The sequence below is a fragment of the Oryctolagus cuniculus genome, chromosome 3 (genome assembly GCF_051225735.1).
Source record: "Oryctolagus cuniculus isolate XC-2025 breed Fujian yellow rabbit chromosome 3, ASM5122573v1, whole genome shotgun sequence".
Taxonomy (NCBI): Eukaryota; Metazoa; Chordata; class Mammalia; order Lagomorpha; family Leporidae; genus Oryctolagus; species Oryctolagus cuniculus.
Window position 1 is genome coordinate 11,820,633 of NC_142869.1, and position 22,595 is coordinate 11,843,227.

Sequence of the window (22,595 nt, forward strand, 5' to 3'; positions counted from 1 at the left end):
ACCGAACCCCTGCTCCCTTAATGATTTTTTTTGAAATTTCCTTATATAATTCCTACCACGATATGTGGAAATAACTTTGTTAGTCTGGTGTATGTACAGAGCATTAGAAATGACCTGACTTTTTAACCTGTGTGTGCATACATACTTACCAAATGAATTGCACTGGCTGAGTTAACAGGGACAGACTGAAGACCTGTTATGTGGATCTAGACTGGCTTTTCTCCCTGCCTTCTCCACTTCCTGCAGGTCCTTAGCTGGTCTTCATTTTTTCCCTGTCTTAGAGCTCTCTCTGACCAGGTCAGGAACTCTTTGGTCCTGCTGTGCATTCCTGCCCTGGCTTCACAGCCATATTTGGCAAACATAGACTCATCCCAATGAGACTGAGGAGAGAATGACAGAAAGGTGCTAACAAGAAAAAAAAAAAAAAAGAGGCTATTTCGTCATACTACTCTGCATGTGGGCTCATGCCCAAACTATACTGTAAATTCACTCCTAAGGCAATAAACATCTTGTGAATTGCCTTTCCTGTTAAAATATTAGTTTTAAGAGTAGACATTAAAATTAGACCATCATCAACAACTTAGAGGCCTGTGGATGCACTCCATTCTATCCAGGGAGCAGGCTGACCCTTAGAGTGATTGTGAAGAACCTGCTCCCTCTGTGGTACCCTAAGTCCCTGTTTCTCATCACCCCCTGCACTTCTAGTACAGGGAGTGCACTTTCCCTCTGAGATGAGTGAATAAACTCAACTTTAAACTTTTTCTTTGTTTCTTTACAAGTTTCTGGGGGTCTTGGTTTTACTCTCTGACAACCGATAATGACACAATTATGTTGCCTTGGAGGGGTTGCTGGCCTGGGCCAGATCCTGAGCACTTCCCAGGCTGTCTGTGTCTAGCATTAGCTTGTGTGCCTGTTCAGAAAGGCTTCCCCTCCCACTTGTACCTATGGTTATAGCCTCTCCTTCACCCTTGTGTGTTCCTGGACTGTGGTCTGTGTCCCAACTCCATCAGGGCTGGGCTCTCATGTTCTTTGGTTCACCCAGCCAGGGTCAATATCTTCCATCCTATTCTCTTCTTTTACCGTTTTTTTGTTAAAAAAGATTTATTTATTTATTTGAAAGTCAGAGTTACACAGAGAGAGAAGGAGAGGCAGAGAGAGAGGTCTTCCATCCGCTGGTTCACGCTCCAATTGGCCACAATGGTCGGATCTGAAGCCAGGAGCCAGGAGCTTCTTCCTGGTCTCCCATGTGGGTGCAGGGGCCCAAGGACTTGGGCCATCCTCTACTGCTTTCCCAGGCCATAGCAGAGAGCCGGATCTGAAGTGGAGCACCTGGGACTAGAATTGGCGCCCATATGGGATGCTGGAACTGCAAGCGGTGGCTTTACATGCTATGCCACAGTGCCGGGCCCTTCTTTTGCCTTTTTTTTTTTTTTTTTTTTTGACAGGCAGAGTGGACAGTGAGAGAGAGAGACAGAGAGAAAGGTCTTCCTTTTGCCGTTGGTTCACCCTCCAATGGCCGCCGCGGCCGGCGCGCTGCGGCCGGCGCACCGCGCTGATCCGATGGCAGGAGCCAGGAGCCAGGTGCTTTTCCTGGTCTCCCATGGGGTGCAGGGCCCAAGCACTTGGGCCATCCTCCACTGCACTCCCTGGCCATAGCAGAGAGCTGGCCTGGAAAAGGGGCAACCGGGACAGAATCCGGCGCCCCGACCGGGACTAGAACCCGGTGTGCCGGCGCCGCTAGGCGGAGGATTAGCCTAGTGAGCCGCGGCGCCGGCTCTTTTGCCTTTTAATACTGAAAAGAACATAACTGTAGCTGACAAAAAATGCTGGATATTTACTCTGTACCAAGCACTGTGTTGAGTGCTTTATCTACTATAGATATATTATCACCATTTTCAGATAAGAAAATAGAGACCTGTTTAGAACTAATTTGTCCACGGTAACTCTCAACCTGTTACTGGCTAGACTCCAGTGATAATTTGGTATATAGTTTAAGATGTAGAGCAAGATGTGGTGTATTGGTTTCTAATGTATTTTCCCTTTCCTTTTTCTCTAAGTATTGACTGTTTTTGTGACTTTTTTCAATTCTTCATATGTATCACTTATTCATATTTTGATAATAGGATGAAATTCCAAGGATAATTTTTGTAGCTTTATACACTACAGCCCCAGCCAAATATCTTAATTTTCTGTTAAAAAAATGTTGCAGAGATATTTAGGCACAACCCATGCCTGGTTAACTTAAATTGAGGTTGGTCATTTTGGAAAGTTTTTATTTCTTATGACAAATCATCAGAGTGTGTTCCATCCACAGCTGTGGCCTTGTATACAATATCATCCTCTCATCTTGAAGCCATTTATAAAGAACTGTGCTAGATAGGACAGTAACCCCATTGATTATAGACACTTGAAAAATGTGGTTTATCCAAATGGAAATGTTCTAGAAATGCAAAACACGGATCTTAAAGACAATACGGAAAAACAGCAAAGTCTCTCTTGAACATTTTCAGTGAGGATTATATATTCATATGATACTTGGATACTGAGATCAATGAAATACATTAAAATTAATTTCATCTGTCTCTATTTCTTTTAATGTGGCTCATTGTTAAGACTCACATTATGTTTACTTATTAACCCAGATGTTTATTTACCTGAAGTTCTGAACGTGTGCAAAATTTGCAATTATAATTTAATTTAGTTTGTCTTGACTAGAAAATATATCTGAAGCTGGAGGCTTAATTAGTAGTTACATGAGCAATGCCTGGAAGAATGGAAAGACAGACCCAGTGCCTTGACAAGACAGACAGAGATAACATCTTTTTAAAAAAATTTTTTTAAGATTTGTTTATTTGTTTGAAAGTCAGTTAGAGAGAGAAGAGAGAGAGAGAGAGATCTGTATCTTCCAACTGCTGGTTCACTACCAAATGGCCACAATGATCAGGGCTGGGCCAGGCTGAAGCCAGGAGCCAGAGGCTTCATCTGTGTCTCCCACATGGGTGCGGGGACCAATCTCCTGCAGGTTCCCACACATTTTAGCAGGGAGCCAGATTGGAAGTGCAGCAGCCAGGACTTGAACTGGCACCCATATGGGATGTAGGAGTTGCAGGCAGAGGCTTAACTTGCTAATGCCACAACATCAGCCCCCAGAGATAAAATTTTGTGAAACAGACCTACTACCTGGAGGAAGAGCTTTCTTAGCAGATTTATATTGATTCTGTCCCATAAAGCCAAGCTTCTTTTTAATGCCTTCTGCCAAGAGCAAAGTTTTCTCTTATAAAGACTTTGTGTGTTTTTAAAATAATACTCAATTCCTATGGACATGTAGCCCTGATAATTTTTATAATAGAGATTATATTAAAACTAAAGTTACAAACTGTGATTGTCACAGAAAGCTAACTTTATCCACCAAGCTTCACCTGCTTCATTTGGTAACTTTGCTACATCTCACTTTTTTGCACAGAGGGCTTCAAGATTCTGTTTGGAATAAACTCTGAGACAGAATGGCACAGACTAATGTTTGTAGACCCCCATTCATATGTTGAAGCTCTAATCTCCAATGTGATGGGATTTGGAGATGAGGCATTTGGAGGAAATTGGGTTTAGATGAAGTCATGAGAGTGAAACTCACGCTAGGATTGTTAGGATCGACCAGAGTGTGAGTGCTTTCTTGCTCTGCCATGTGATGATGGACTGAGAAGGTATCACTTTGCAGGCTGGGAAGAGAGCCCTCATCAACATCCAGCCATGCTGGCACCTGGACTTCCCAGTATCCAGAACTATGAGAAATGAATGCTTGTTTAAGCCAAATGATATTTTGCTGAAATTAAAGACTGATGTCCTCAAAAAATTCTACCGAACCACAAGTGTGTATCTCTCTCCATAATACACAATAATTATTCAAGACTTCAAATTTCTTCTATAGAGGTGTTGGCAACCATATGACCATGATGTGTGTCACAGACTCCCTCTGATGCTTGTATTTGTCAGTTGTACCTGCACCCTGAGCAGTCAGGAGGTCACCTTCATTATCCCACATTCTCACCACATGCCTTCCAGTTGTCCAAGTTTTCAGGGATGAAGACAACTAAGAGAGGCCAAGTAATTGTTCTGGTTGTTGGTGGTAACTTAACTACTCAGTTAAGGAGATGCAATCCTGGTTTCCTTATTTCCCCAAACTGAAAACAGAGGCAAAATAAATGACCTGAGGTGAAAATCTGTTATTATTAGAAAGCTTAAACTGAGACCAGATGCAAACTTTGTGGAACAAAAATGCTCTGTGTTTTTACTGATCTTGGAAAGTCTTTTATTGAGTGTGTACAGACTGAAGGCCCCAGCACAAATATCAACTTCATACAGACCAAGGATGGCAAGACCTTGCCAGATCACACGATCCTGTTGCCAGGATCACACCCTGAAGGTTTGAATGTTTTAATCCATTGCATCATGTAACAAAGTTGCTCATAGCTAACACCGGGCATCCATTATTCTGGATAATAGAGCAGAGACTAGAAAGGAACTACAAAGATAACTCTAATGTAATTCGCAGCCTTTCAAGTGTTTATGCATGGCAACAGCTACTCCAACCTCAGAAATACTCAAGAAAGAAGACCTGTAGTTTGGTCATTGGGAGGGAGCTGGTGGCTTTGCTGCCACTGATTTTGATGCTGGCCTAACCAGAAAGAGAGGTAATGTATGGAGAATGTGAGCAGCAGTGGAGGGGCTGGAGGATGACAAGGTGCGGCACATGAAAGGAAGAATCCTTGGAACCTGTCTTAGTCCCTTCAGGCTGCTCTAACCAAAGACCTTAGTCTGGGTAATTTATAAACAACAGAAATGGATGGCCCAGTTATTGAGGCTGGTGTCCCTGGTTGCAGATATAACACTACAAAACAGTGAGGGAAAGAGTGCAATGTTTGATAAGGAACATTGGGACTTTTACTTATCTATGTGAAAAATGAGAAATTCCATGGATAGAAAATTATTTGAGAATAAAAAAAGACTTAAATGTAAAAGAGTTAAGCTGTAAAACTTAAAAAAAAAAAAAGATACATAGAACACTTTTATAATCCCCAGAAAGGAGAGGATTTCTTCAACAAAAGAGAAAATATCAAAAAAAAAGATGAATAAATTTGAGATCATAAAGAAAAAAGTGTTTTACATTATGGTGCCAACAACTAAATGAAAAGATAAACCAAAGATTTGCATAAAATTTTAGTTATAATCTGACCAAAACATCTAAATATATAAAACTTCTAATTAATTAGCATCTTAAGTAATTACATCCCTGATAGATAAATAGGCAGAAAGTTGTACATGCAGTTTACACTGAGGGCAATGCAAATGGCCAATTAAAATATGGAAAGCTTCATACACTCACAAGTCAAAATAAGATGTTACTTCACACCCATTAACATCCAACCATATTCTTGCCAAGAATATGCAGAAATAGGTATTCTGGTTTGTTGTTGGCACTACCTTTTTGTAGATCAACTTGACAAGCCTTAATAAATTAAAATATGTATTCTCTACAAACCACCTAGCAATTCAAATTCTAGTTGTTACAATTGTATGTATGCAAAAATATGCATTGCAACTTGATAATGGAAATGTAAAGACATTCTTGGGGGGGTGCAAAAATAGACTGATTTACACATCTGGATACTATGCAATAGCTATTACTGCAAACAATCACATCTATATTGTATCCACATGGATAAAATCCAAGACCTTAATGCTGCATGATAAAAAGTAAGCACCAATAGGTAGGAATAATGTGCACTCATTACATTTGAAAGACAGGAAAACAATCATTTATTTTTGTGGGATCTACACACACACACACACACACACGAAAGCATGCAAGGGGAATGGTATACATATGCTGCCTGGGAGGGAAAGAATAAAGAATGTAAATATGATTTGCTGTATTTATATTTTTTTCTAAAAAGATTTGAGAACAAACAGGTCAAAGTTTATTAACATTTGCATAATCTTAGGGATAGATAAAACTGATGTCTATCACATTATTTTTTTTTAATGTTTCCTAATTCAGGTTAATCTTTAAATCTAAAAATGAACTCAGGTGAGAAAGCATTCTCCCTAAATATAGCTACTTTTCAGTTTTTGGTATTCGCTTCTAATCATAATTCTACACAGTTTGGAATTTTCAGGCAAAAGGCTGAAGGATGAACCATGATAGCTTAATAGGAGAACCTCACCCCTTACAGAGATCAAAGAAGAACTCTCTACAGCTTCCTTACCAGTTCTATCACCTGGGATGACAGCAAATGCCTCCCAGCCTCAAGGAGGCTCTGACCAGCCAGACCTAGAACTGCTGCCAGTGCAAAGTGGCTCAGGAATTTCACTGCAGGTGTTTCTGCCGCACAAACTGTGTGGGCAGGCAGTTCCACCCTGACTAAACTCCGGCTGAAGGGTAAACACCACTACTATCTCTCCATTTTGAGATATTTGCAAAATACCTCCTTACTAGTGACTCACAAAGAGTTTAAAGATGATGGCCCAAATGTTAAATATGCCTCTCACTTATACATTGTTTGGCCCACACTATATTTTTTGTAAAGTTTTGACTTCATTGACAATATTTAGAATTTGAAATGTTTTTCCTAAAAACTAGACTCCCAGTCTCTTTCCTAAAGTGATTCTGGAATAATTGGGCCTTAACTCTAGAATACCAACAACCAATTGGTCCTGAAATTTGCCCTGATCCCACTGGCTCACACACTGACTGCCTCGTCTGCTCACCCCTGAAGGGATTTCAAGGCACCCATTTCACAGATGAGAAAACTTGAGGCACAGCGTGGTCAACTGTCTTGCATAGTATCAGAGATATTCTGGGGAGGGTGTCATTTGGGCTCATGTAATGATCAGTTAATTTGTGATTCCTTTTTGCTACAAGATGAAGGCATATTTCACATTTAATACAGCAGCTACAATGGAAATTATAATCATTAAACCTTTTAACAAAGACTGACTTCAAGTGATGATCAAAACAAAATAAATAGAAGTATTTATCATATTAGCAGGAAGTCACCAAGATTTGGTCCCTCAATTCAGAAAATGTTACATGTAAAATTAATAAGGGAATACAAGAATGGAACTGAAAATGGCTTAATTAGAGATGTGTGGGCACAGAGCTCTGCTTTTTCAGACTGATCCTTACCCAGGTGTAATTCCCCACCCCTTTCTCAATATTTCTCCTCGTCTCTGAGTCAGAAAGATGTGGAAACCCTGCTTTGGCACTCTCATCTTGGTCTTCTCACAATATATACCTCCTTCAGGTCTTTTGCATTTTGGTTTATTGGTTCCTGATTAAAGCAGGTGACTCGGGCAAAGGTTATCCTTCATGCCTAGAACTATTTAGCTCCTAATTTGTACAAAGTATATTTTCGTTAGAACCAGCTACATAAAGAGATGACACAGATTACGAAATCTGTTAGAATGTGAGCTTCCAGACAACCTAAATATAAATTGATAGAGAAATCATTCAGTTAACTTGGGCATACTGTAAAAGTTTCCTAACAGAATAAGAAGGAAAAGAGGTAGCTCTTAAATTCTGACATGGACAGATCTGTAGGTTGCAAAAGGATATATCAATTATGTTAAAGAGCATAAGCAAAAAACTATAATTTGGGGATTCATAAAAATGTATATAAATTCAATGTGAATTGATGCTAGAAGTAGTACTCAAACAGTATTTTACACTTTATGTTCTGTGCGGATGCAAACTGATGAAATCTTTACTTAATATATACTAAATTGATCTTCTGTATATAAAGATAATTGAAAATGAATCTTGATGTGAATGGAATGTGAGAGGGAGCGGGAGATGGGAGGGTTGCAGGTGGGAGGGAAGTTATGGGGGGAAGCCATTGTAATCCATAAACTGTACTTTGGAAAATTAATAAATAAAAATAAAAAGGTATATAAATAGAAAATGGAAGGAAGTATGAAAGTGGAGAGACTGGGCAGTTTTGGGAAGACAAGGAAATAGGGAGAAGTCTGAGGTGGTCATTGAGAGGGCTTTAGCTTTTGTGATGTCTACAGTGACCTCATTAAAAATTTAAGCAGAGGGGCCTACATTGTGGCGTAGCTGGTAAAGCTACCACCTGAGATGCCAGGATCCTATTGACAATGCAGGTTCCTGTCCTGGCTGCTCCACCTCCTATCCAGCTCCCTGCCAATGCCTGGGAAAGGCAGTGGAAGATGACCCAACTATTCAGGCCTCTGCCATCTGTGTGGGAGACCAGAATGAAGCTCCCGGCTTCAGCTTGGCCCAGCCCTGGCCACTGAGGTCATCTGGAGAGCGAACCAGCAGATGGAAGATCTCTGTCTCTCCCTCCTTCCCTGTAACTCTTTCAAATAAATCTTTTAAAAAAATTAAATAGAAAAGACTTAGATTACCTATGGCCATAAGTTCTAAAACTCTTATGTGAACATATAAATATTTTTGTGACTATTAACCTCTAATCATAGTCTCAATTATGAAATTTGTAAAACCTCTGCTCAACCTTGGTAATGAAACTTACTATACCATGTCTTCACCCAAATTGTTTTTAAGTGTTAAGACAACACAAGGCACCTGAGAAGTCCAATTTCGCCTTTGCAGGTTTAAATAGTAACTCAACTCCAGCAGGCCTAACAGTTTTCAGGACACACCATTTATCTTTAACAGTAAAGAAGAAAACCATGGGGTGGATTTAAATGAACCCAGATTTCCAAATACAAATCAATTCAAAGCTATAGATTGCTTAACTTAGCCTTACAAGAGCTCTGCCTCTTAGGCTGTCACTGCTGGCATTTGCTTTTCCCAACAGCCCCCAGAGAACACTGGAGGACGATTTTCGATAAGGGGAAACTGAGGCCTGGAAGGTCAAAGTTTAGCGAGAGGCCTTGGGAAAGGCAAGGCTGGGACTCCGCGGGCATCTCCTGCCTGCCCTCTGAGCTCTTGGCCTGGGCTGGCTGCCTCTCGGTTCCCCAACGCGACCACGCGCATCCGCATATCCGGTGTTCTCAAATATCGTCCCTGGCGATTATCCACTTACTGGCCTCTGGAGGCCTTATTTCCTCCCATCCTTCCTCCTGGGAAACTGGACAACCCTCTCTTCGCCTCTTTTTCCAGCCCGGCGCGTTCCACCTGTTGCTCCGGCATCTCCTCTTCACTCCCTCCCGCTCCAGCGGCAGCTCCCCAGACCTCCGCGCACCCACGGCCGAGCCACTGTCCTGGCAGCGGCTCCAGGACAGCGCCCCACGGATGGGGCAGGCCTGGGCCCGGGACGCCCGGGTGAGGATCGCGCAGCCCCGCACTCACCTTGGCCGCCGCGGGCGCAGCAGCCGGGAGCAGCAGTAGGAGCCGCAGCAGGAGCGCCGGGGACCTGGGCACCGTCCCGGAGCGCACGCTGGGTGCCATTGCAGAGCCCCAGCGTGTCCGGGACGCGCAGGCTCTCGGGCCACCGCGTCCCCCGGGAGGCGCGGTTGCGGAGCCCCGGCTGTGAAGCTCGTCTGGCCAGCTCGCCGGCGCGCGTTTTGTAGCGCTCAGCCCCGCGGTCCGTCCCTCCCCATCCAGGGTTTTGGTTTGTAACTCCAAGGGAGGGAAGAAGTGGCTCAGGTCCCGCCCTCGTCCCCGCTCCCTCCCAGCTCACCAGGCACTGTCCCTACGGGAGAAGTGCCCAGGAGGGAGAAAGGATTGGGCGCCCGCGGGGCAGGTGGGCGCTGACTCAGGGTAAGGGGTTAAGGAGGTGATGCGCCCAGGATCCCAGGGCCCTGGCGGGGTGGGAGAGTGCGCAGGTCGGAGGTGAGGAATTTAGGGGGTGTGGGGAGGTGGCCGCGCGGGGTGGAGGGAGTGGCCTGTGGCCCTGCCCAGATTAAGCGGGAGGCGCGCCTGGCGTCTGCACTCTGGAGGCCCGGTTCCAGCTCCCGCGGCGGTGCATCGGGCCGCTTTCCCCTGCTCCAACCTGCTGCAGCCGGACTTTGCCTGAGAGCGCCACGAAGAGGCAGCCGGGTCGCAGGTGGACCTGGGTGAGGCCGAGCCGAGAGGTGCGTGTCCGGTGAGGGGAGAGGAGGCGTTGCAGTGCTGCGGGCGTTCTCCCCGAGGTAAGGCACCCACGGGCTGGGCAATCACTGGCCCGGAGCCCATGCCGGGGTGGGGGCAGGGGTTGGGCAGTGGAGGAAGTGCCTCATCCAAGCGGGGGCGGGCGGGGCTGGGGGTCACCAGAGGAGAGCTTGTCTGGCTCCCAGGCTTGTCTGCCTGGGCTTGAACCAGGAGCTGTGTGTTTTGATTAATTTGGAGGCTCGAGTTACCGGCCTGGCAGTTGGGGCACTCAAAATGCCAAGAGCAGGAGGCAGCTGAGGGGAAAGAGAACGCGCATCCTATTCTCCACTGAACTCAGCTAGCTTTTCAGGCTGAATCTTATCTGCGGAAACGCAGGGGAAAACGAGACCCAACCCTGGTCCAGGGTGTCTCCTTCCTGAGCGTGCTCTTCCTGGAGGTGGCCCTGGACGTAGATGGGCGTCATTTGTCCTGCTGGGGCGCAGTCTTCCAGTAGGGCTCTTGCTCTTTCTTGGATAATGGAGCACACGGGCTGCCGTGAAGCGTTTAGACCTCTTCATGGGATAACGTTAAAATCATAAAATGCAATTAAGTCAGAATCATTTTAACTGGAATACAGTTCTCAAAGTACAGTTCTAAAGTCCTGATATAATGACATAAGTGTATCGTCGTTACTGTATCAAATAATGAGATCTCACTGCAGGTCTAGTAAACAATTGTAGTATCAAAGTAGTGATTACTGCAAATGGTGCTTTCAGATAACTGCCCAAACTAAAGTGCAACATGAAAATCCTAGGGACAGAGGCCGGCGCCGAGGCTCACTTGGTTAATCCTCCGCTTGCAGCACCAGCATCCCATGTGGGTGCCGGGTTCTAGCCCTGGCTGCCCCTCTTCCAGTCCAGCTCTCTGTTGTGGCCGGGGAAGGCAGTGGAGGATGGCCCAAGTGCTTGGGCCCTGCACCCGCATGGGAGACCAGGAGGAAGCACCTGGCTCCTGGCTTCAGATTGGTGCAGCGCCGGCCATAGCTACCATTTAGGGGGTGAACCAATGGAAGGAAGACCTTTCTCTCTCTCTCTCTCTCTCTCTCTCTCTCTCTCTCACTCTCACTGTCTATAACTCTACCTGTCAAATAAAAAAAAAATTAAAAAAACAAACCTAAGGACAGCAGACTCCCAAGAACCGCTGGCACTACTGTGGTCCATTGACATTATACTCAAACATGAGGAAAGTGCTGGACTTCTGTGAAGGATGGGTGAAAATGTGGTTGTCAGTTTTTCCTCGCTCAAGGTCACAGACCACCTAACTTCCACCCCCTGGTTAGGGACTCTCACTTTGGAGCCATCTGCTGACATCTACAGGGGTTGCCTATCCAACACCAGGTATGAACCATGTGGCTGGTCTCTTGTTGTAGGGACTCACTTGCTTGCAATTGGAACTAAGGTGTAGTAGTGTCTTAGACCTAGGAAGACATGTTGGAAGGCAAAACTCTAACAGCGATTGAGGACAACCCCTGATTCTTTTTTGGACAACAGAGTGAAAGGGCAGGCTTCCCTCTGTTCTCCTTTATGCCAGCAATTCTCAGCTGTCACAGTGCACTAGAATCTCTTGAGGAGCCTCTAAAAACCCTGACTGGCAGTCTACCCCAATCCAGTTCTATCAGACTCCCTAGTGGTGACCTGTTATAAAGCTCCCTGGAGAGTTGCATGTGCAATGTTACATACATGTATTGGATATCTGCATTGAATTAGGATCTCTCTTTAGTAGAATAATAAAGGTGACATACAGTAAACTCATTTTTAGGACTTAAGAAAACTATGGAATTTGTGCCTGGACCGCGGATGTTGTAGTGTAGAGCATGAATGGAATAGCTTCTCGCCATTAATAGGGAAGGTTCTTATGCAATCTTCTGCTACCCTGGTGGTTCAGGACGGCAAAAGTTCTGATAAAGTGGTGTTCTAGAGTTCCAAAATGCATAGGATAAACTTCCATGAATTAATACTGCATTCTGAAAGGAAAAAACGCTTGGTACTAATGTTAAATGGTCTTTTTGCTGAATTCCAGAAGATTTTTCAGTTTGAGTTTAAATTGCCTTTTCTTGAAATCAAGGCATTTTGATAGAAATTTAGACTTGGCTTTATTAATATTAGAATGGGAGGCAACAGTCACCTGACAGTCATTTTTTGTGTAGTTTCACAGCAGGAGAAAAACCTGTGACATAAATACAGAAAGGAGAAAACAATGGTTAAGAGCTTGCTCTCTGGGCCGGTGCTGCAGCTCACTGGGCTAATCCTCTGCCTGTGGTGCTGGTACTCCGGGTTCTAGTCCTGGTTGCTCCTCTTCCAGTCCAGCTCTCTGCTGTGGCCTGGGAAGGCAGTGGAGGATGGCCCAAGTGCTTGGGCCCTGCACCTGCATGGAAGGCCAGGAGGAAGCACCTGGCTCCTGGCTTCGGATCGGCGCAGTGCTGGCCGTAGCGGCCATTTGGGAGGTAAACCAATGGAAGGAAGACCTTTCTCTCTGTCTCTCTCTCTCTCTCACTAACTCTGCCAGAAAAAAAAAAAAGCTTGCTCTATGGAGTAGATTCTGGGGTTTGAGTCTTTTCCAGATTGACTAGTATGAACCAACCTCTCTGGGCTGGAGTTGTCCCTTTCTGTAACATCAAGATAACCATGGTATCTACCATCTATATTTTAGGTCTTTCATGATCCATCACAAACCCTTTGGTCAGGGTCTTTACATAACAATGACACTCTTGAATCTGATTCTACTGTTACATAAAGGAAAGCAGGTAGATGAAATGAGAAATGGCCGCACAGAATCGAGATGCTCTTTTGAGCTCAGTACTAAAGGGACAAGAGTTGAGCATAGCCCATTACCTCCCTTGACATTCCCAAGGCATTAGGACCTTGCCTTGGCTTCTTGGGACCAGCAGCACTGGTATCCTGGGGAGCTTCTTTTTTTTTTTTTTTTTTTTTTTAATTTTTTGACAGGCAGAGTTAGACAGTGAGAGAGAGACACACACAGAGAGAAAGGTCTTCCTTTCTGTTGGTTCACTCCCCAAATGGCCGCTATGGCCGGCACTGCGCCGATCCGAAGCCAGGAGCCAGGTGCTTCTTCCTGGTCTCCCATGCGGGTGCAGGGCCCAAGCACTTGGGCCATCCTCCACTGCCTTCCTGGGCCACAGCAGAGAGCTGGACTGGAAGAGGAGCAACCGGGACAGAATCTGGTGCCCCAACCGGGACTAGAACCCGGGGTGCTGGCACCTCAGGCAGAGGATTAGCCAAGTGAGCAGTGGCACTGGCCACCTGGGGAGCTTCTTAAAATCAGGACCTCAGGCCCCATCCAGACTCATTCAGTTGGAGCCAACATTCACCAGGATCTCCAGGTGATGTACACACAAGAAAATCTTGGAAGCGACTTTGCCTAAAAGCCAGATTTAATCACCCATCCCCCACCATACAGAGCCTCTTTCCTTTGGAACAGGGTTTGGTATGATTACCATGTGGTGTTTTCTCACAGAGACACACAGAGAGCTCTCATCTACTATTTCACTCCTCCAAGTGCACCTGAGGGCTGGGGCTGTGCCAGACTAAAGCAAGAGTCAGTAACTCAAAGTGGTGCTTCTACATGGGTGGCAGGAATAAACCAGTTGAGCCATCATCTCCTGCTTCCTAGTGTGTAATTAGCAGGAAGCTGAATCTGGAGTGAAGCTGGGACTGGAACCCAGATACTCTGCTATGTGGGCATTCCAAGTGGCACTTTAACAGCTCAGTGAAATGCATACCCCCAGAAACACTGATTTTTTTTTTTTAAGTTTTGGAGTCAAGAGAGTTGATTTTTCACAGTTGGGTTTTTAAATCTAAAGCAGAAAAAGGAAAGTGAACAGTTCTTTTTGTATATACAAAGGATACGGATATCTCTGTTTTTTTTTCTTTTTCTTTTTTTTTAACTTTTATTTAGTAAATATAAATTTCCAAAGTACAGTTTATGGATTACAATGGCTTCCCCCCCATAACTTCCCTCCCACTCGCACCCCTCCCATCTCAAGCCCCCTATCCCATTCCATTCACATCAAGATTCATTTTCAATTATCTTTATATACAGAAGATCGATTCAGTATATATTAAGTAAAGATTTCATCAGTTTGCACCCACACAGAAACACAGAGTGTAAAATACTGTTTCAGTACTAGTTATAGCATTACTTCACATTGGACAACACATTGAGGACAGATCCCACATGAGAAGTAAGTACACAGAGACTCCTGTTGTTGACTTAACATTTTGACACTCTTGTTTATGGTGTCAGTAATCTCCCTAGGCTCTAGTCATGAGTTGCCAAGGCTATGGAAGCCTTTTGAGTTTGCTGACTTCGATCTTATTCAGACAGGGTCTTAGTCAAAGTGGAAGTTCCCTCTTCCCTTCAGAGAAAGGTACCTCCTTCTTTGATGGCCCCGTTCTTTCCACTGGGATCTCACTCGCAGAGATCTTTCATTTAGGTCTTCTTCTTTTTTTTCCCAGAGTGTCTTGGCTTTCCATGCCTAAATTACTCTCATGGGCTCTTCAGCCAGATCCGACTGCCTTAAGGGCTGATTCTGAGGCCAGAGTGCTATTTAGGACATCTGCCATTCTATGAGTCTGCTGTGTATCCCACTTCCCATGTTGGATCATTCTCTCCCTTTTTGATTCTATCAGTTAGTATTAGCAGACACTAGTCTTGTTTGTGTGATCCCTTTGACTCAGACCTATCAGTGTGATCAATTGTGAACAGAAATTGATCACTTGGACTAGTGAGATGGCATTGGTACATGCCACCTTGATGGGATTGTATTGGAATCCCCTGGCACGTTTCTAACTCCACCATTAGGGGCAAGTCCGATTGAGCATGTCCCAAATTGTACATCTCCTCCCTCTCTTATTCCCACTCTTGTATTTAACAGGGATCACTTTTCAGTTAAAATTTAAACACCTAAGAATAACTGTGTGTTAATTACAGAGTTCAACCAACGGTACTAGAACAAAAAAAAATACTAAAATGGATAAAGTATTACATTGTACATCAACCGTCAGGACAGGAACTGATCAAGTCACTCTTTCTCATAGTGTCCAATTCACTTCAACAGGTTTCCTCTTTGGTGCTCAGTTAGTTGTTGCCAATCAGGGAGAACATATGATATTTGTCCCTTTGGGACTGGCTGAATTCACTCAGCATGATGTTTTCCAAATTCCTCCATCTTGTTGCAAATGACTGGGTTTCGTTGTTTTTGACTGCTGTATAGTATTCTATAGAGTACATGTCCCATAATTTCTTTATCCAGTCTACTGTTGATGGGCATTTGGGTTGGTTCCAGGTCTTAGCTATTGTGAATTGAGCTGCAATAAACATTAATATGCAGACAGCTTGTTTGTTTGCCAATTTAATTTCCTTTGGGTAAACTCCAAGGAGTGGGATGGCTGGGTTGAATGGTAGGGTTATATTCAGGTTTCTGAGGAATCTCCAGACTGACTTCCATAGTGGCTTAACCAGTTTGCATTCCCACCAACAGTGGGTTAGTGTCCCTTTTTCCCCATATCCTCTCCAGCATCTATTGTTGGTAGATTTCTGAATGTGAGCCATTCTAACCGGGGTGAGGTGGAACCTCATTGTGGTTTTGATTTGCATTTCCCTGATTGCTAGTGACCTTGAACATTTTTTCATGTGTCTGTTGGCCATTTGGATTTCCTCTTTTGAAAATTGTCTGTTGAGGTCCTTGGCCCATCTCTTAAGTGGGTTGTTTGTTTTGATCTTGTGGAGTTTCTTGATTTCTTTATAGATTCTGGTTATCAACCCTTTATCAGTTGCATAGTTTGCAAATATATTTTCCCATTCTGTCGGTTGTCTCTTCACTTTCCTGACTGTTTCTTTTGCAGTACAGAAACTTCTCAATTTGATGCAATCCCAAATGTTAATTTTGGCTTTGACTGCCTGTGCTTCTGGGGTATTTTCCAAGAAGTCATTGCCAGTACCTATACCTTGCAGGGTTTTTCCAATGCTCTCTAATAATTTGATGGTGTCAGGTCGTAGATTTAAGTCTTTAATCCATGTTGAGTGGATTTTTGTGTAAGGTGTAAGGTAGGGGTCTTGCTTCATGATTCTGCACGTGGAAATCCAATTTTCCCAGCACCATTTATTGAATAGACTGTCCTTACTCCAGGGATTGGTTTTGGACCCTTGATCAAACATGAGTTGGCTGTAGATGTTTGGATTGATTTCTGGTGTTTCAATTCTGTTCCGTTGGTCTATCCATCTGTTTCTGTACCAGTACCATGCTGTTTTGATTACAACTGCCTTGGCCCATCTCTTAAGTGGGTTGTTTGTTTTGTTGTTGTGGAGTTTCTTGATCTCTTTGTAGATTCTGGTTGTTAACCCTTTATCTGTTGCATAGTTTGTTTTATTTTTTCCCATTCTGTCAGTTGCCTCTTCACTTTCCTGACTGTTTCTTTTGCAGTACAGAAACTTCTCAATTTGATGCAATCCCAAATGTTAATTTTGGCTTTGACTGCCTGTGCTTCTGGGGTATTTTCCAAGAAGTCTTTGCTGGTACCTATATCTAATTTCCTCTTCTTTTCTTTGGTTTGACTGTATACTTTCCTGTTCTCTGTCTTCTAAGTCCGATATTCTCTCTTCTGATTCACCCATTCTGTTTTTAAAGCTCTCTAATGTGTTTGTCATTTGATCTATTGAATTCTTCATTTCATTATGATTCCTCTTCACTATCACAGTTTCATATTCTACTAGTTGTTTCATTTCATTTTGATTCCTCCTTATTATTTCATTTTCACGGGAGAGATTTTCTATCTTGTCCATTAAGGATTTCTGTAGTTCAAGAATTTGTTTTTGATACCTTCTTAATGTTCTTATCAATTTTTTGAGATCTGCTTCTTGCATTTCTTCTATCTCATCATCTTCATAATCTTGAATTGGGGTGTCTTTTTCATTTGGGGGCATCATAGTGTCTTCCTTGTTCTTGTTACCTCGGTTTCTGCGTTTGTTGTTTGGCATATTGGAGATATTCTTTGGTTTCTTCGCTGTGGTGTTTTTTCTCGTTATACTATAACTCTAGATTAAGTGGACTGTCTGCTTTTGATGGATCCTTAGAGGCTGTGATGGGTGTGTCCAGAGAGCTCTCTTTGGTTCTTCAGGGTTAAGGGTGTGTCAAAGGTGACTCACCCAGGTTGTCCTCTCTCTAGCTCGCTCTCTCTCTTTTGACTCAGTTGGGAAGTAATTCCACACAGCTGAGTGGAATTGAGGGTAGTTGATGTATGAAATCTGGCCCCTGTGGGTATTCGTCTGCTCTCTCTACCCCTAGGACAGCACAAAGGGTTTATGCAGCCCTCAGTGTGGTCTCAAATTTCTCGCAGTCTCTCACTGGGTTGCCAAGGTTACCGAGTTTGTGTACTCGGTGAGTTCTCTCACCCACCCTCAGGTTTTCACAATCTCAGTTTGTTAGCTCCACACTGGTCCTCACCTCCTGTTATTTCTCCCCACAAGAGTCAGGTGTTTATGCTTGGCTGATGGCGGGTGCCGCTTTACGTATATTCAAAATGGTGCCTGCTCTTTGTCTTGCTCGGCTTTGTAAGGTGAGTGGAGAGAGAGGCTAGTGTCCATGCCGGTTCCCCTTATTTATTCGTTTTTTTTCTCTCCTCCAGTCAGCCTGGTGAGCTTTCCCCAGTGGGGCTTTCGTTACCTCTAGGCTCTTTCTGCCTTTCCCCACCAATGTCTCGGGTAACCAAGGTTTTTGTCTCACCTCCCCTTCCAGCGCTGGCACGCAGACTCCGCGGCTGTCCTCCGCACTGTGAGCATCCTTGCTCTCCCTGTAGGTCCTCTGTGTCACATCCACTAGATCCGGGAGAGTTTCCTCTGCAATTTTTTCCTGAGCCTTTTCCTGAGACGACAGTAACTCCACTTTTATTAAACTATCTTTTCCCGGACGATCAGTGCGTGCCCTCACTATTCCGCCATCTTGGCTCCGCCCCTCGGATATCTCTGGTTTTGACTTGGATAGCAGATAGCGGTTATTAACTAAGTGAAGTGATCATTGCCTTTGTCAAACTCCTTATTGTTCTTATTTTTAACCTCCATTAAAATTATAAGATCTTTGTACTTATTTTTAATCTCCTTTAGAAGTATAAGATCATGTCTGTTTTCTGCATGATGTTTAAAGTGTTATGTTTGCTTCCCTGTATTTCAATGTAAACTCTGTAGGGCAGGAAGATTTTTGTCTTCTTTGCTGTAACTGAAGGAATAAGCAAATGAAATTGTCACTGTTTGCTAAATGAACAAGTGAACAAGTTGAAAGATTTGTCATATTCATCTGTTCAGAGTCAGGTCTCTGTCTTCCAAACTTTGTGATCTTCCTATAGCTGAATTGTATAAGGTCCTGCCTCTGCTTTTGATGAAATGCACTTCTCCAAACCTGCTTGTAGCACCTTATTTAATCTTTTTTTTTTTCACTTCAACTTTCCTCTTTAGTCATCCTTTTTATTTCAAGACCTTTCTCTTTTCAACACTTCTGAAGCAATTAGACTCTTCGGTGCTTTCAGAATCTCCAAGTCATGATTGACTCTTGTTGGTTCTTGCCAACACGTCTCCTCCACTGCTTTTTCAAGCTCCCAGGTCCTGTTCTGGTGCCTGCACCTACAGATTACCATCTGTGGATTACAAACAACTTTAACCTAGTCTCCCCTCTTGCAAATTCTTTCCCCTGGAAGCCTCTTCTACCTTATGATCAGTTACTGTTTAAAATTACACTTGTGTCAGTAAGAAGTAGTTGCTTTGACAGTCACAAAGAACTACCCCCAAAATCCAGAGGCTACATATTTTTTCCTTTTATTTATGCTACTATTCTTTACAGCAGGTGGGGAAATGTGTGGTGGCCCTGCTTATCATAGCCACTCAGGGACTTCCTGGAAATCCCTTCTGAATATGTTCTGCTCTGATAGGCTCAGAAAGGAATGGGAATGTACCAAATCAAAAACTTCCACCTGGCTCTGACTCCTTCCACTCCCATTTCATTGACCAAACCAGTCATGTGGCCATGCTCCATTCTGCAAGGGGCAAGGAAATGAAACCTACCACATGGCTGGAAAGAGAGCTGAATGTTAGTGAAACCAATACCACAAAAGCTACAGAGCTTTTCTGTCATTCCAAAAAGATTCCTCCTGACCCTTTGCAGTCCATCTTCTCTCTACCCTCAAGTCCCAGGAAACCACTGATCTGCTTTCTGTCACCATGGATAGTATTTTAGTTCATACTAGTTGCATTTTTCTAGTATTTTATGTAAATGGAATCTTATTGTGTGTGCTCTTTAAGGTTTGGGTTCTTTGGCTCTATATGATGATTTTCCAGTTCATCCAAACTGTGTGCATTCTCAGTTTGCTCCTTTCTAGTGTTGGGTAGTACTCATTGAATGAGTATCACTGATTTGTTTTTATATCCATTTACTTGTTGTTGAACATTCAGTTTGTTTCCTGTTTGGGGCTATTACAAAGAAAGTGGCTATGAGTGTTTTTGTATGTGTTTTTGTGTGGATGTATGTTTTCATTTCTCTTGACTACATACCTAGGGATGAAAAGACTGGGTCATAGGGTAAATACATTATAAAAAAATGAAATAGTTTCATAATCTTACAGTCTCATTAGCAATGTCTGAGAGGTTCAGTTGCTCTATATATTTCTTGTGCAGTCTCTTAGTGTTGTCAGTCTCCTTTATTTTAGTCTTTCTAATGGTTATGCAGTGGTTTCCTAATGTGGTTTGCATTTCTTCAATAACTAATGATGCTGAACACTTCTTCATGTTGTTATTGACCATGTCTGTATCACAGTGCTATTTACACTGATTACTGACTCTCTGTGCTAGTGTTATAGTGAAGGCTAATGCTGTTATTTTCAAAGATGAATTCTCTGACATTCACCCATGGAGTCTTATGACTTATGAAGCCATGTATATTCAAGGTTAATAAGAAATATTGCTTACTAACTGTGTGACTCATTTGTAAAATGAGGACTATCACATTACCTGTCCTGTAGGCTACTGTGAAGATTAAAGATCTGTGTAAATCGTTAGCACACTGCTGAGCATATGGGCCATCATCTGCAAATGCTGGCTGTTATCATTTCTCATGATGAGGATGACGATGATGATGCTGATGCTGATGGTGATGATGATAAGAGGAGGAGGAGGGAGAAAAGGAGGAAAAACAAGTGGAGGGAGAAGATGGAAGAGGGAGACATGAGAGAGATAAAGAGGAGAAGGAAGAGGAGAAGGAAGGGGAGGAGAGGAAAAAGGATGATGAGAGGGAGCCACTGCTGCCAGCTTACTGGTTTATTAAACCAGGCGCCAATCTTTTCCTGGCATCTTCTCAGAATGAACTTATGTTAACTTCATGATTCCACCTAGAATTTTCCTCCTGTGTATTTTTCTTCCACACTAAAAGGAGGTTCATCTCTCTCCAAGTTTCTACTAGTGTGTAAAGGTACTTTATAAAGTACTGTCTTAACTTCTTCCTCCTTTTCATTTCCCTAACTCTCCCTTCCTTTCTAAATCAGGTTTTCCTCCTTCTTAGAGTCTGCCCAGGTTTTCCCCAGTTTCCACTCCTATTGTCTTCATTGCATTGTGAGCAGTTTCTGCCTCTGGCACAGATTGGGAAGGAAGAAAAGAAACATTTATTCAGTTGCTTCCACCTGCCAGGCACTAATTCAGAATGTCGTGGGTATTAATTATAAATACTGACAAATCAAGAGCTCAAAGGCTATGTTAATCATCTTTTTGTTACTGCAACAAAATACCTTGAACAAGTTACTTATTAAGGAAGGAAGTTTATTTTAGCTCATGGTTTTGGAGTCTCACAGTCCAGGATCAAGTGGGCACTGTAGTTTGGTCAGCTTGTGGCACTGGAAAATGGCAGTGGTGGAATATGCTCAGAGGAATAACCACATATTGGGCCAGGATACAGAGACAGAATGGCTTGGTCTGACTCAGGCTTCTATATCTAACCCTCAGGAGAACTGCCTTTCTAGGACACACCTCCTGTGACCTAAAGACTTCCCACCAGGCCAACCTCTTAGACATCATAACTGGGTAAGTTTCCACTCTGTAAGTTTCCACTCTTAAATTTTTAAAAAATTATATAAGGGGAACAAATTTAATATATACAGATTTAGTAATATAGTGATATTCATCAACCTATCCTCCCTCCCTCCCATGGTCCCACCCTCTCTCATCCTTCTGTTCTTTTCTTTCTTTTGATTTAATTTTCTTTTCAGTTTATTTTATAACCATAAAGTTAACTCTCCACTAAGTAAAGAATTCAACAAATAGTAAGAAGCAGAAACAAACAAACAAAAAACCAGCCAAAAAACCTGTTCCTCAACAGTAGAGAAAAAGGCTGTAAATAATCAATTCTGAAAATGTTAATTTCACTCATATACATTACATTTTTAATATTCTGTTATCACAGATCAGGGAAAACATGGTATTTGTCTTTTTTTGGACTGCCATATTTCACTAAGTATAATGGTTTCCAGTTGCATCCATTTTGTTGTGAAAGACAGAATTTCATTTTATTTTATGGCTGAGTAATACTCCATAGTGTATATATGCAATATTTCCTTTATCTAGTCACTGTTTGATGGGCATCTGGGTTGATTCCATATCTTAGTTATTATGAATTGAGCTGCAGTAACTCTTTCATATGCTGATTTCATTTTCTTTGGGTAAATTCCCAGGAGCAGGATGGCTGGGTCATATGGAAGGTTTACATTCAGATTTCTGAGGAATCTCCATACTGTCTTCCACAATGACTGTACTAGTTCATATTCCCACCAGCAGTGCATTAGGGTGGTTTTCCCCCATGTATTTGTCAGCATTTGTTATTTTTTGATTTCTATATGACAGTCATTCTAATTGTGGTGAGGTAAAATCTCATTGTGGTTTTGATTTGCATTTCCCTGATGGCTATTTATCCTGAACAGTTTTTCATGTGTCTGTTGGCCATTTGAATTTACTCTTTTGAAAAATGCCTGGTCAAGTCATTTGCCCATTTCTTTACTGTATTGTTTGTTTTATTGTTATTGAGTTTCTTGAGCCCTTTATGGATTTTGGATATTAATCCTTTATCAGCTGCATGTTTTGCAAATATTTTCTCCCATTCTGGCAGTTGCCTCTTCCCTTTGTTGAGTGTTTTCTTTACAATGCAGAAGCTTGTTAGCTTGATGTAATCCCATTTGTCCATTTTTGCTTTGATTGCCTGTGTTTCTTGGTCTTTTCCAAGAAGTCTTTGCCTATGCCAATGTCTTGCAGAGTATCTTCTATGTTGTTCATTAGTAATTTGATGGTATCAGGTTGTAGAATTAAATCCTTGATCCATTTTGAGTTGATTTTGTGTAAGATGTAAGGTAAAGATTTTGTTTCACACTTCAGCATGTGGAGCTTCAATTTTCCCAGCATCATTTGTTGAAGACTATCCTTGCTCCAAGGATTGATTTTAGCT

General features: G+C 42.9%; 2 protein-coding genes across 11 annotated transcripts in view; one reads left to right on the plus strand and one right to left on the minus strand.

The window, feature by feature from the left end:
- COL4A3 (collagen type IV alpha 3 chain) overlaps window positions 1-9,631 on the minus strand; it is a 155,089-nt gene extending 145,458 nt beyond the window's left edge. For all 5 annotated transcript variants that reach the window (XR_016231407.1, XR_016231406.1, XM_089328920.1 and 2 more), the window contains exon 1: window positions 9,332-9,631. Coding sequence is in view for 3 of the 5 variants with exons in the window: in XM_089328920.1 (XP_089185046.1) it covers window positions 9,332-9,430 (99 nt within the window). In the remaining 2 variants the exon portion in view is untranslated. The remainder of the gene's footprint in view (window positions 1-9,331) is intronic.
- The window catches only part of COL4A4 (collagen type IV alpha 4 chain), a 184,696-nt gene continuing 171,220 nt past the window's right edge, over window positions 9,120-22,595 (plus strand). Inside the window, exons 1-3 of one of the 6 annotated variants that reach the window (XM_089328924.1) lie at window positions 9,145-9,304; window positions 9,984-10,113; window positions 21,107-21,184. The gene's annotated coding sequence lies outside the window, so the exon portion shown is untranslated. Of the gene's footprint in view, window positions 9,305-9,616; window positions 9,743-9,880; window positions 10,114-21,106; window positions 21,185-22,595 lie in introns of those variants that run through there. The other 5 variants (XM_070070107.2, XM_070070110.2, XM_070070109.2 and 2 more) reach the window with 5 other exon arrangements.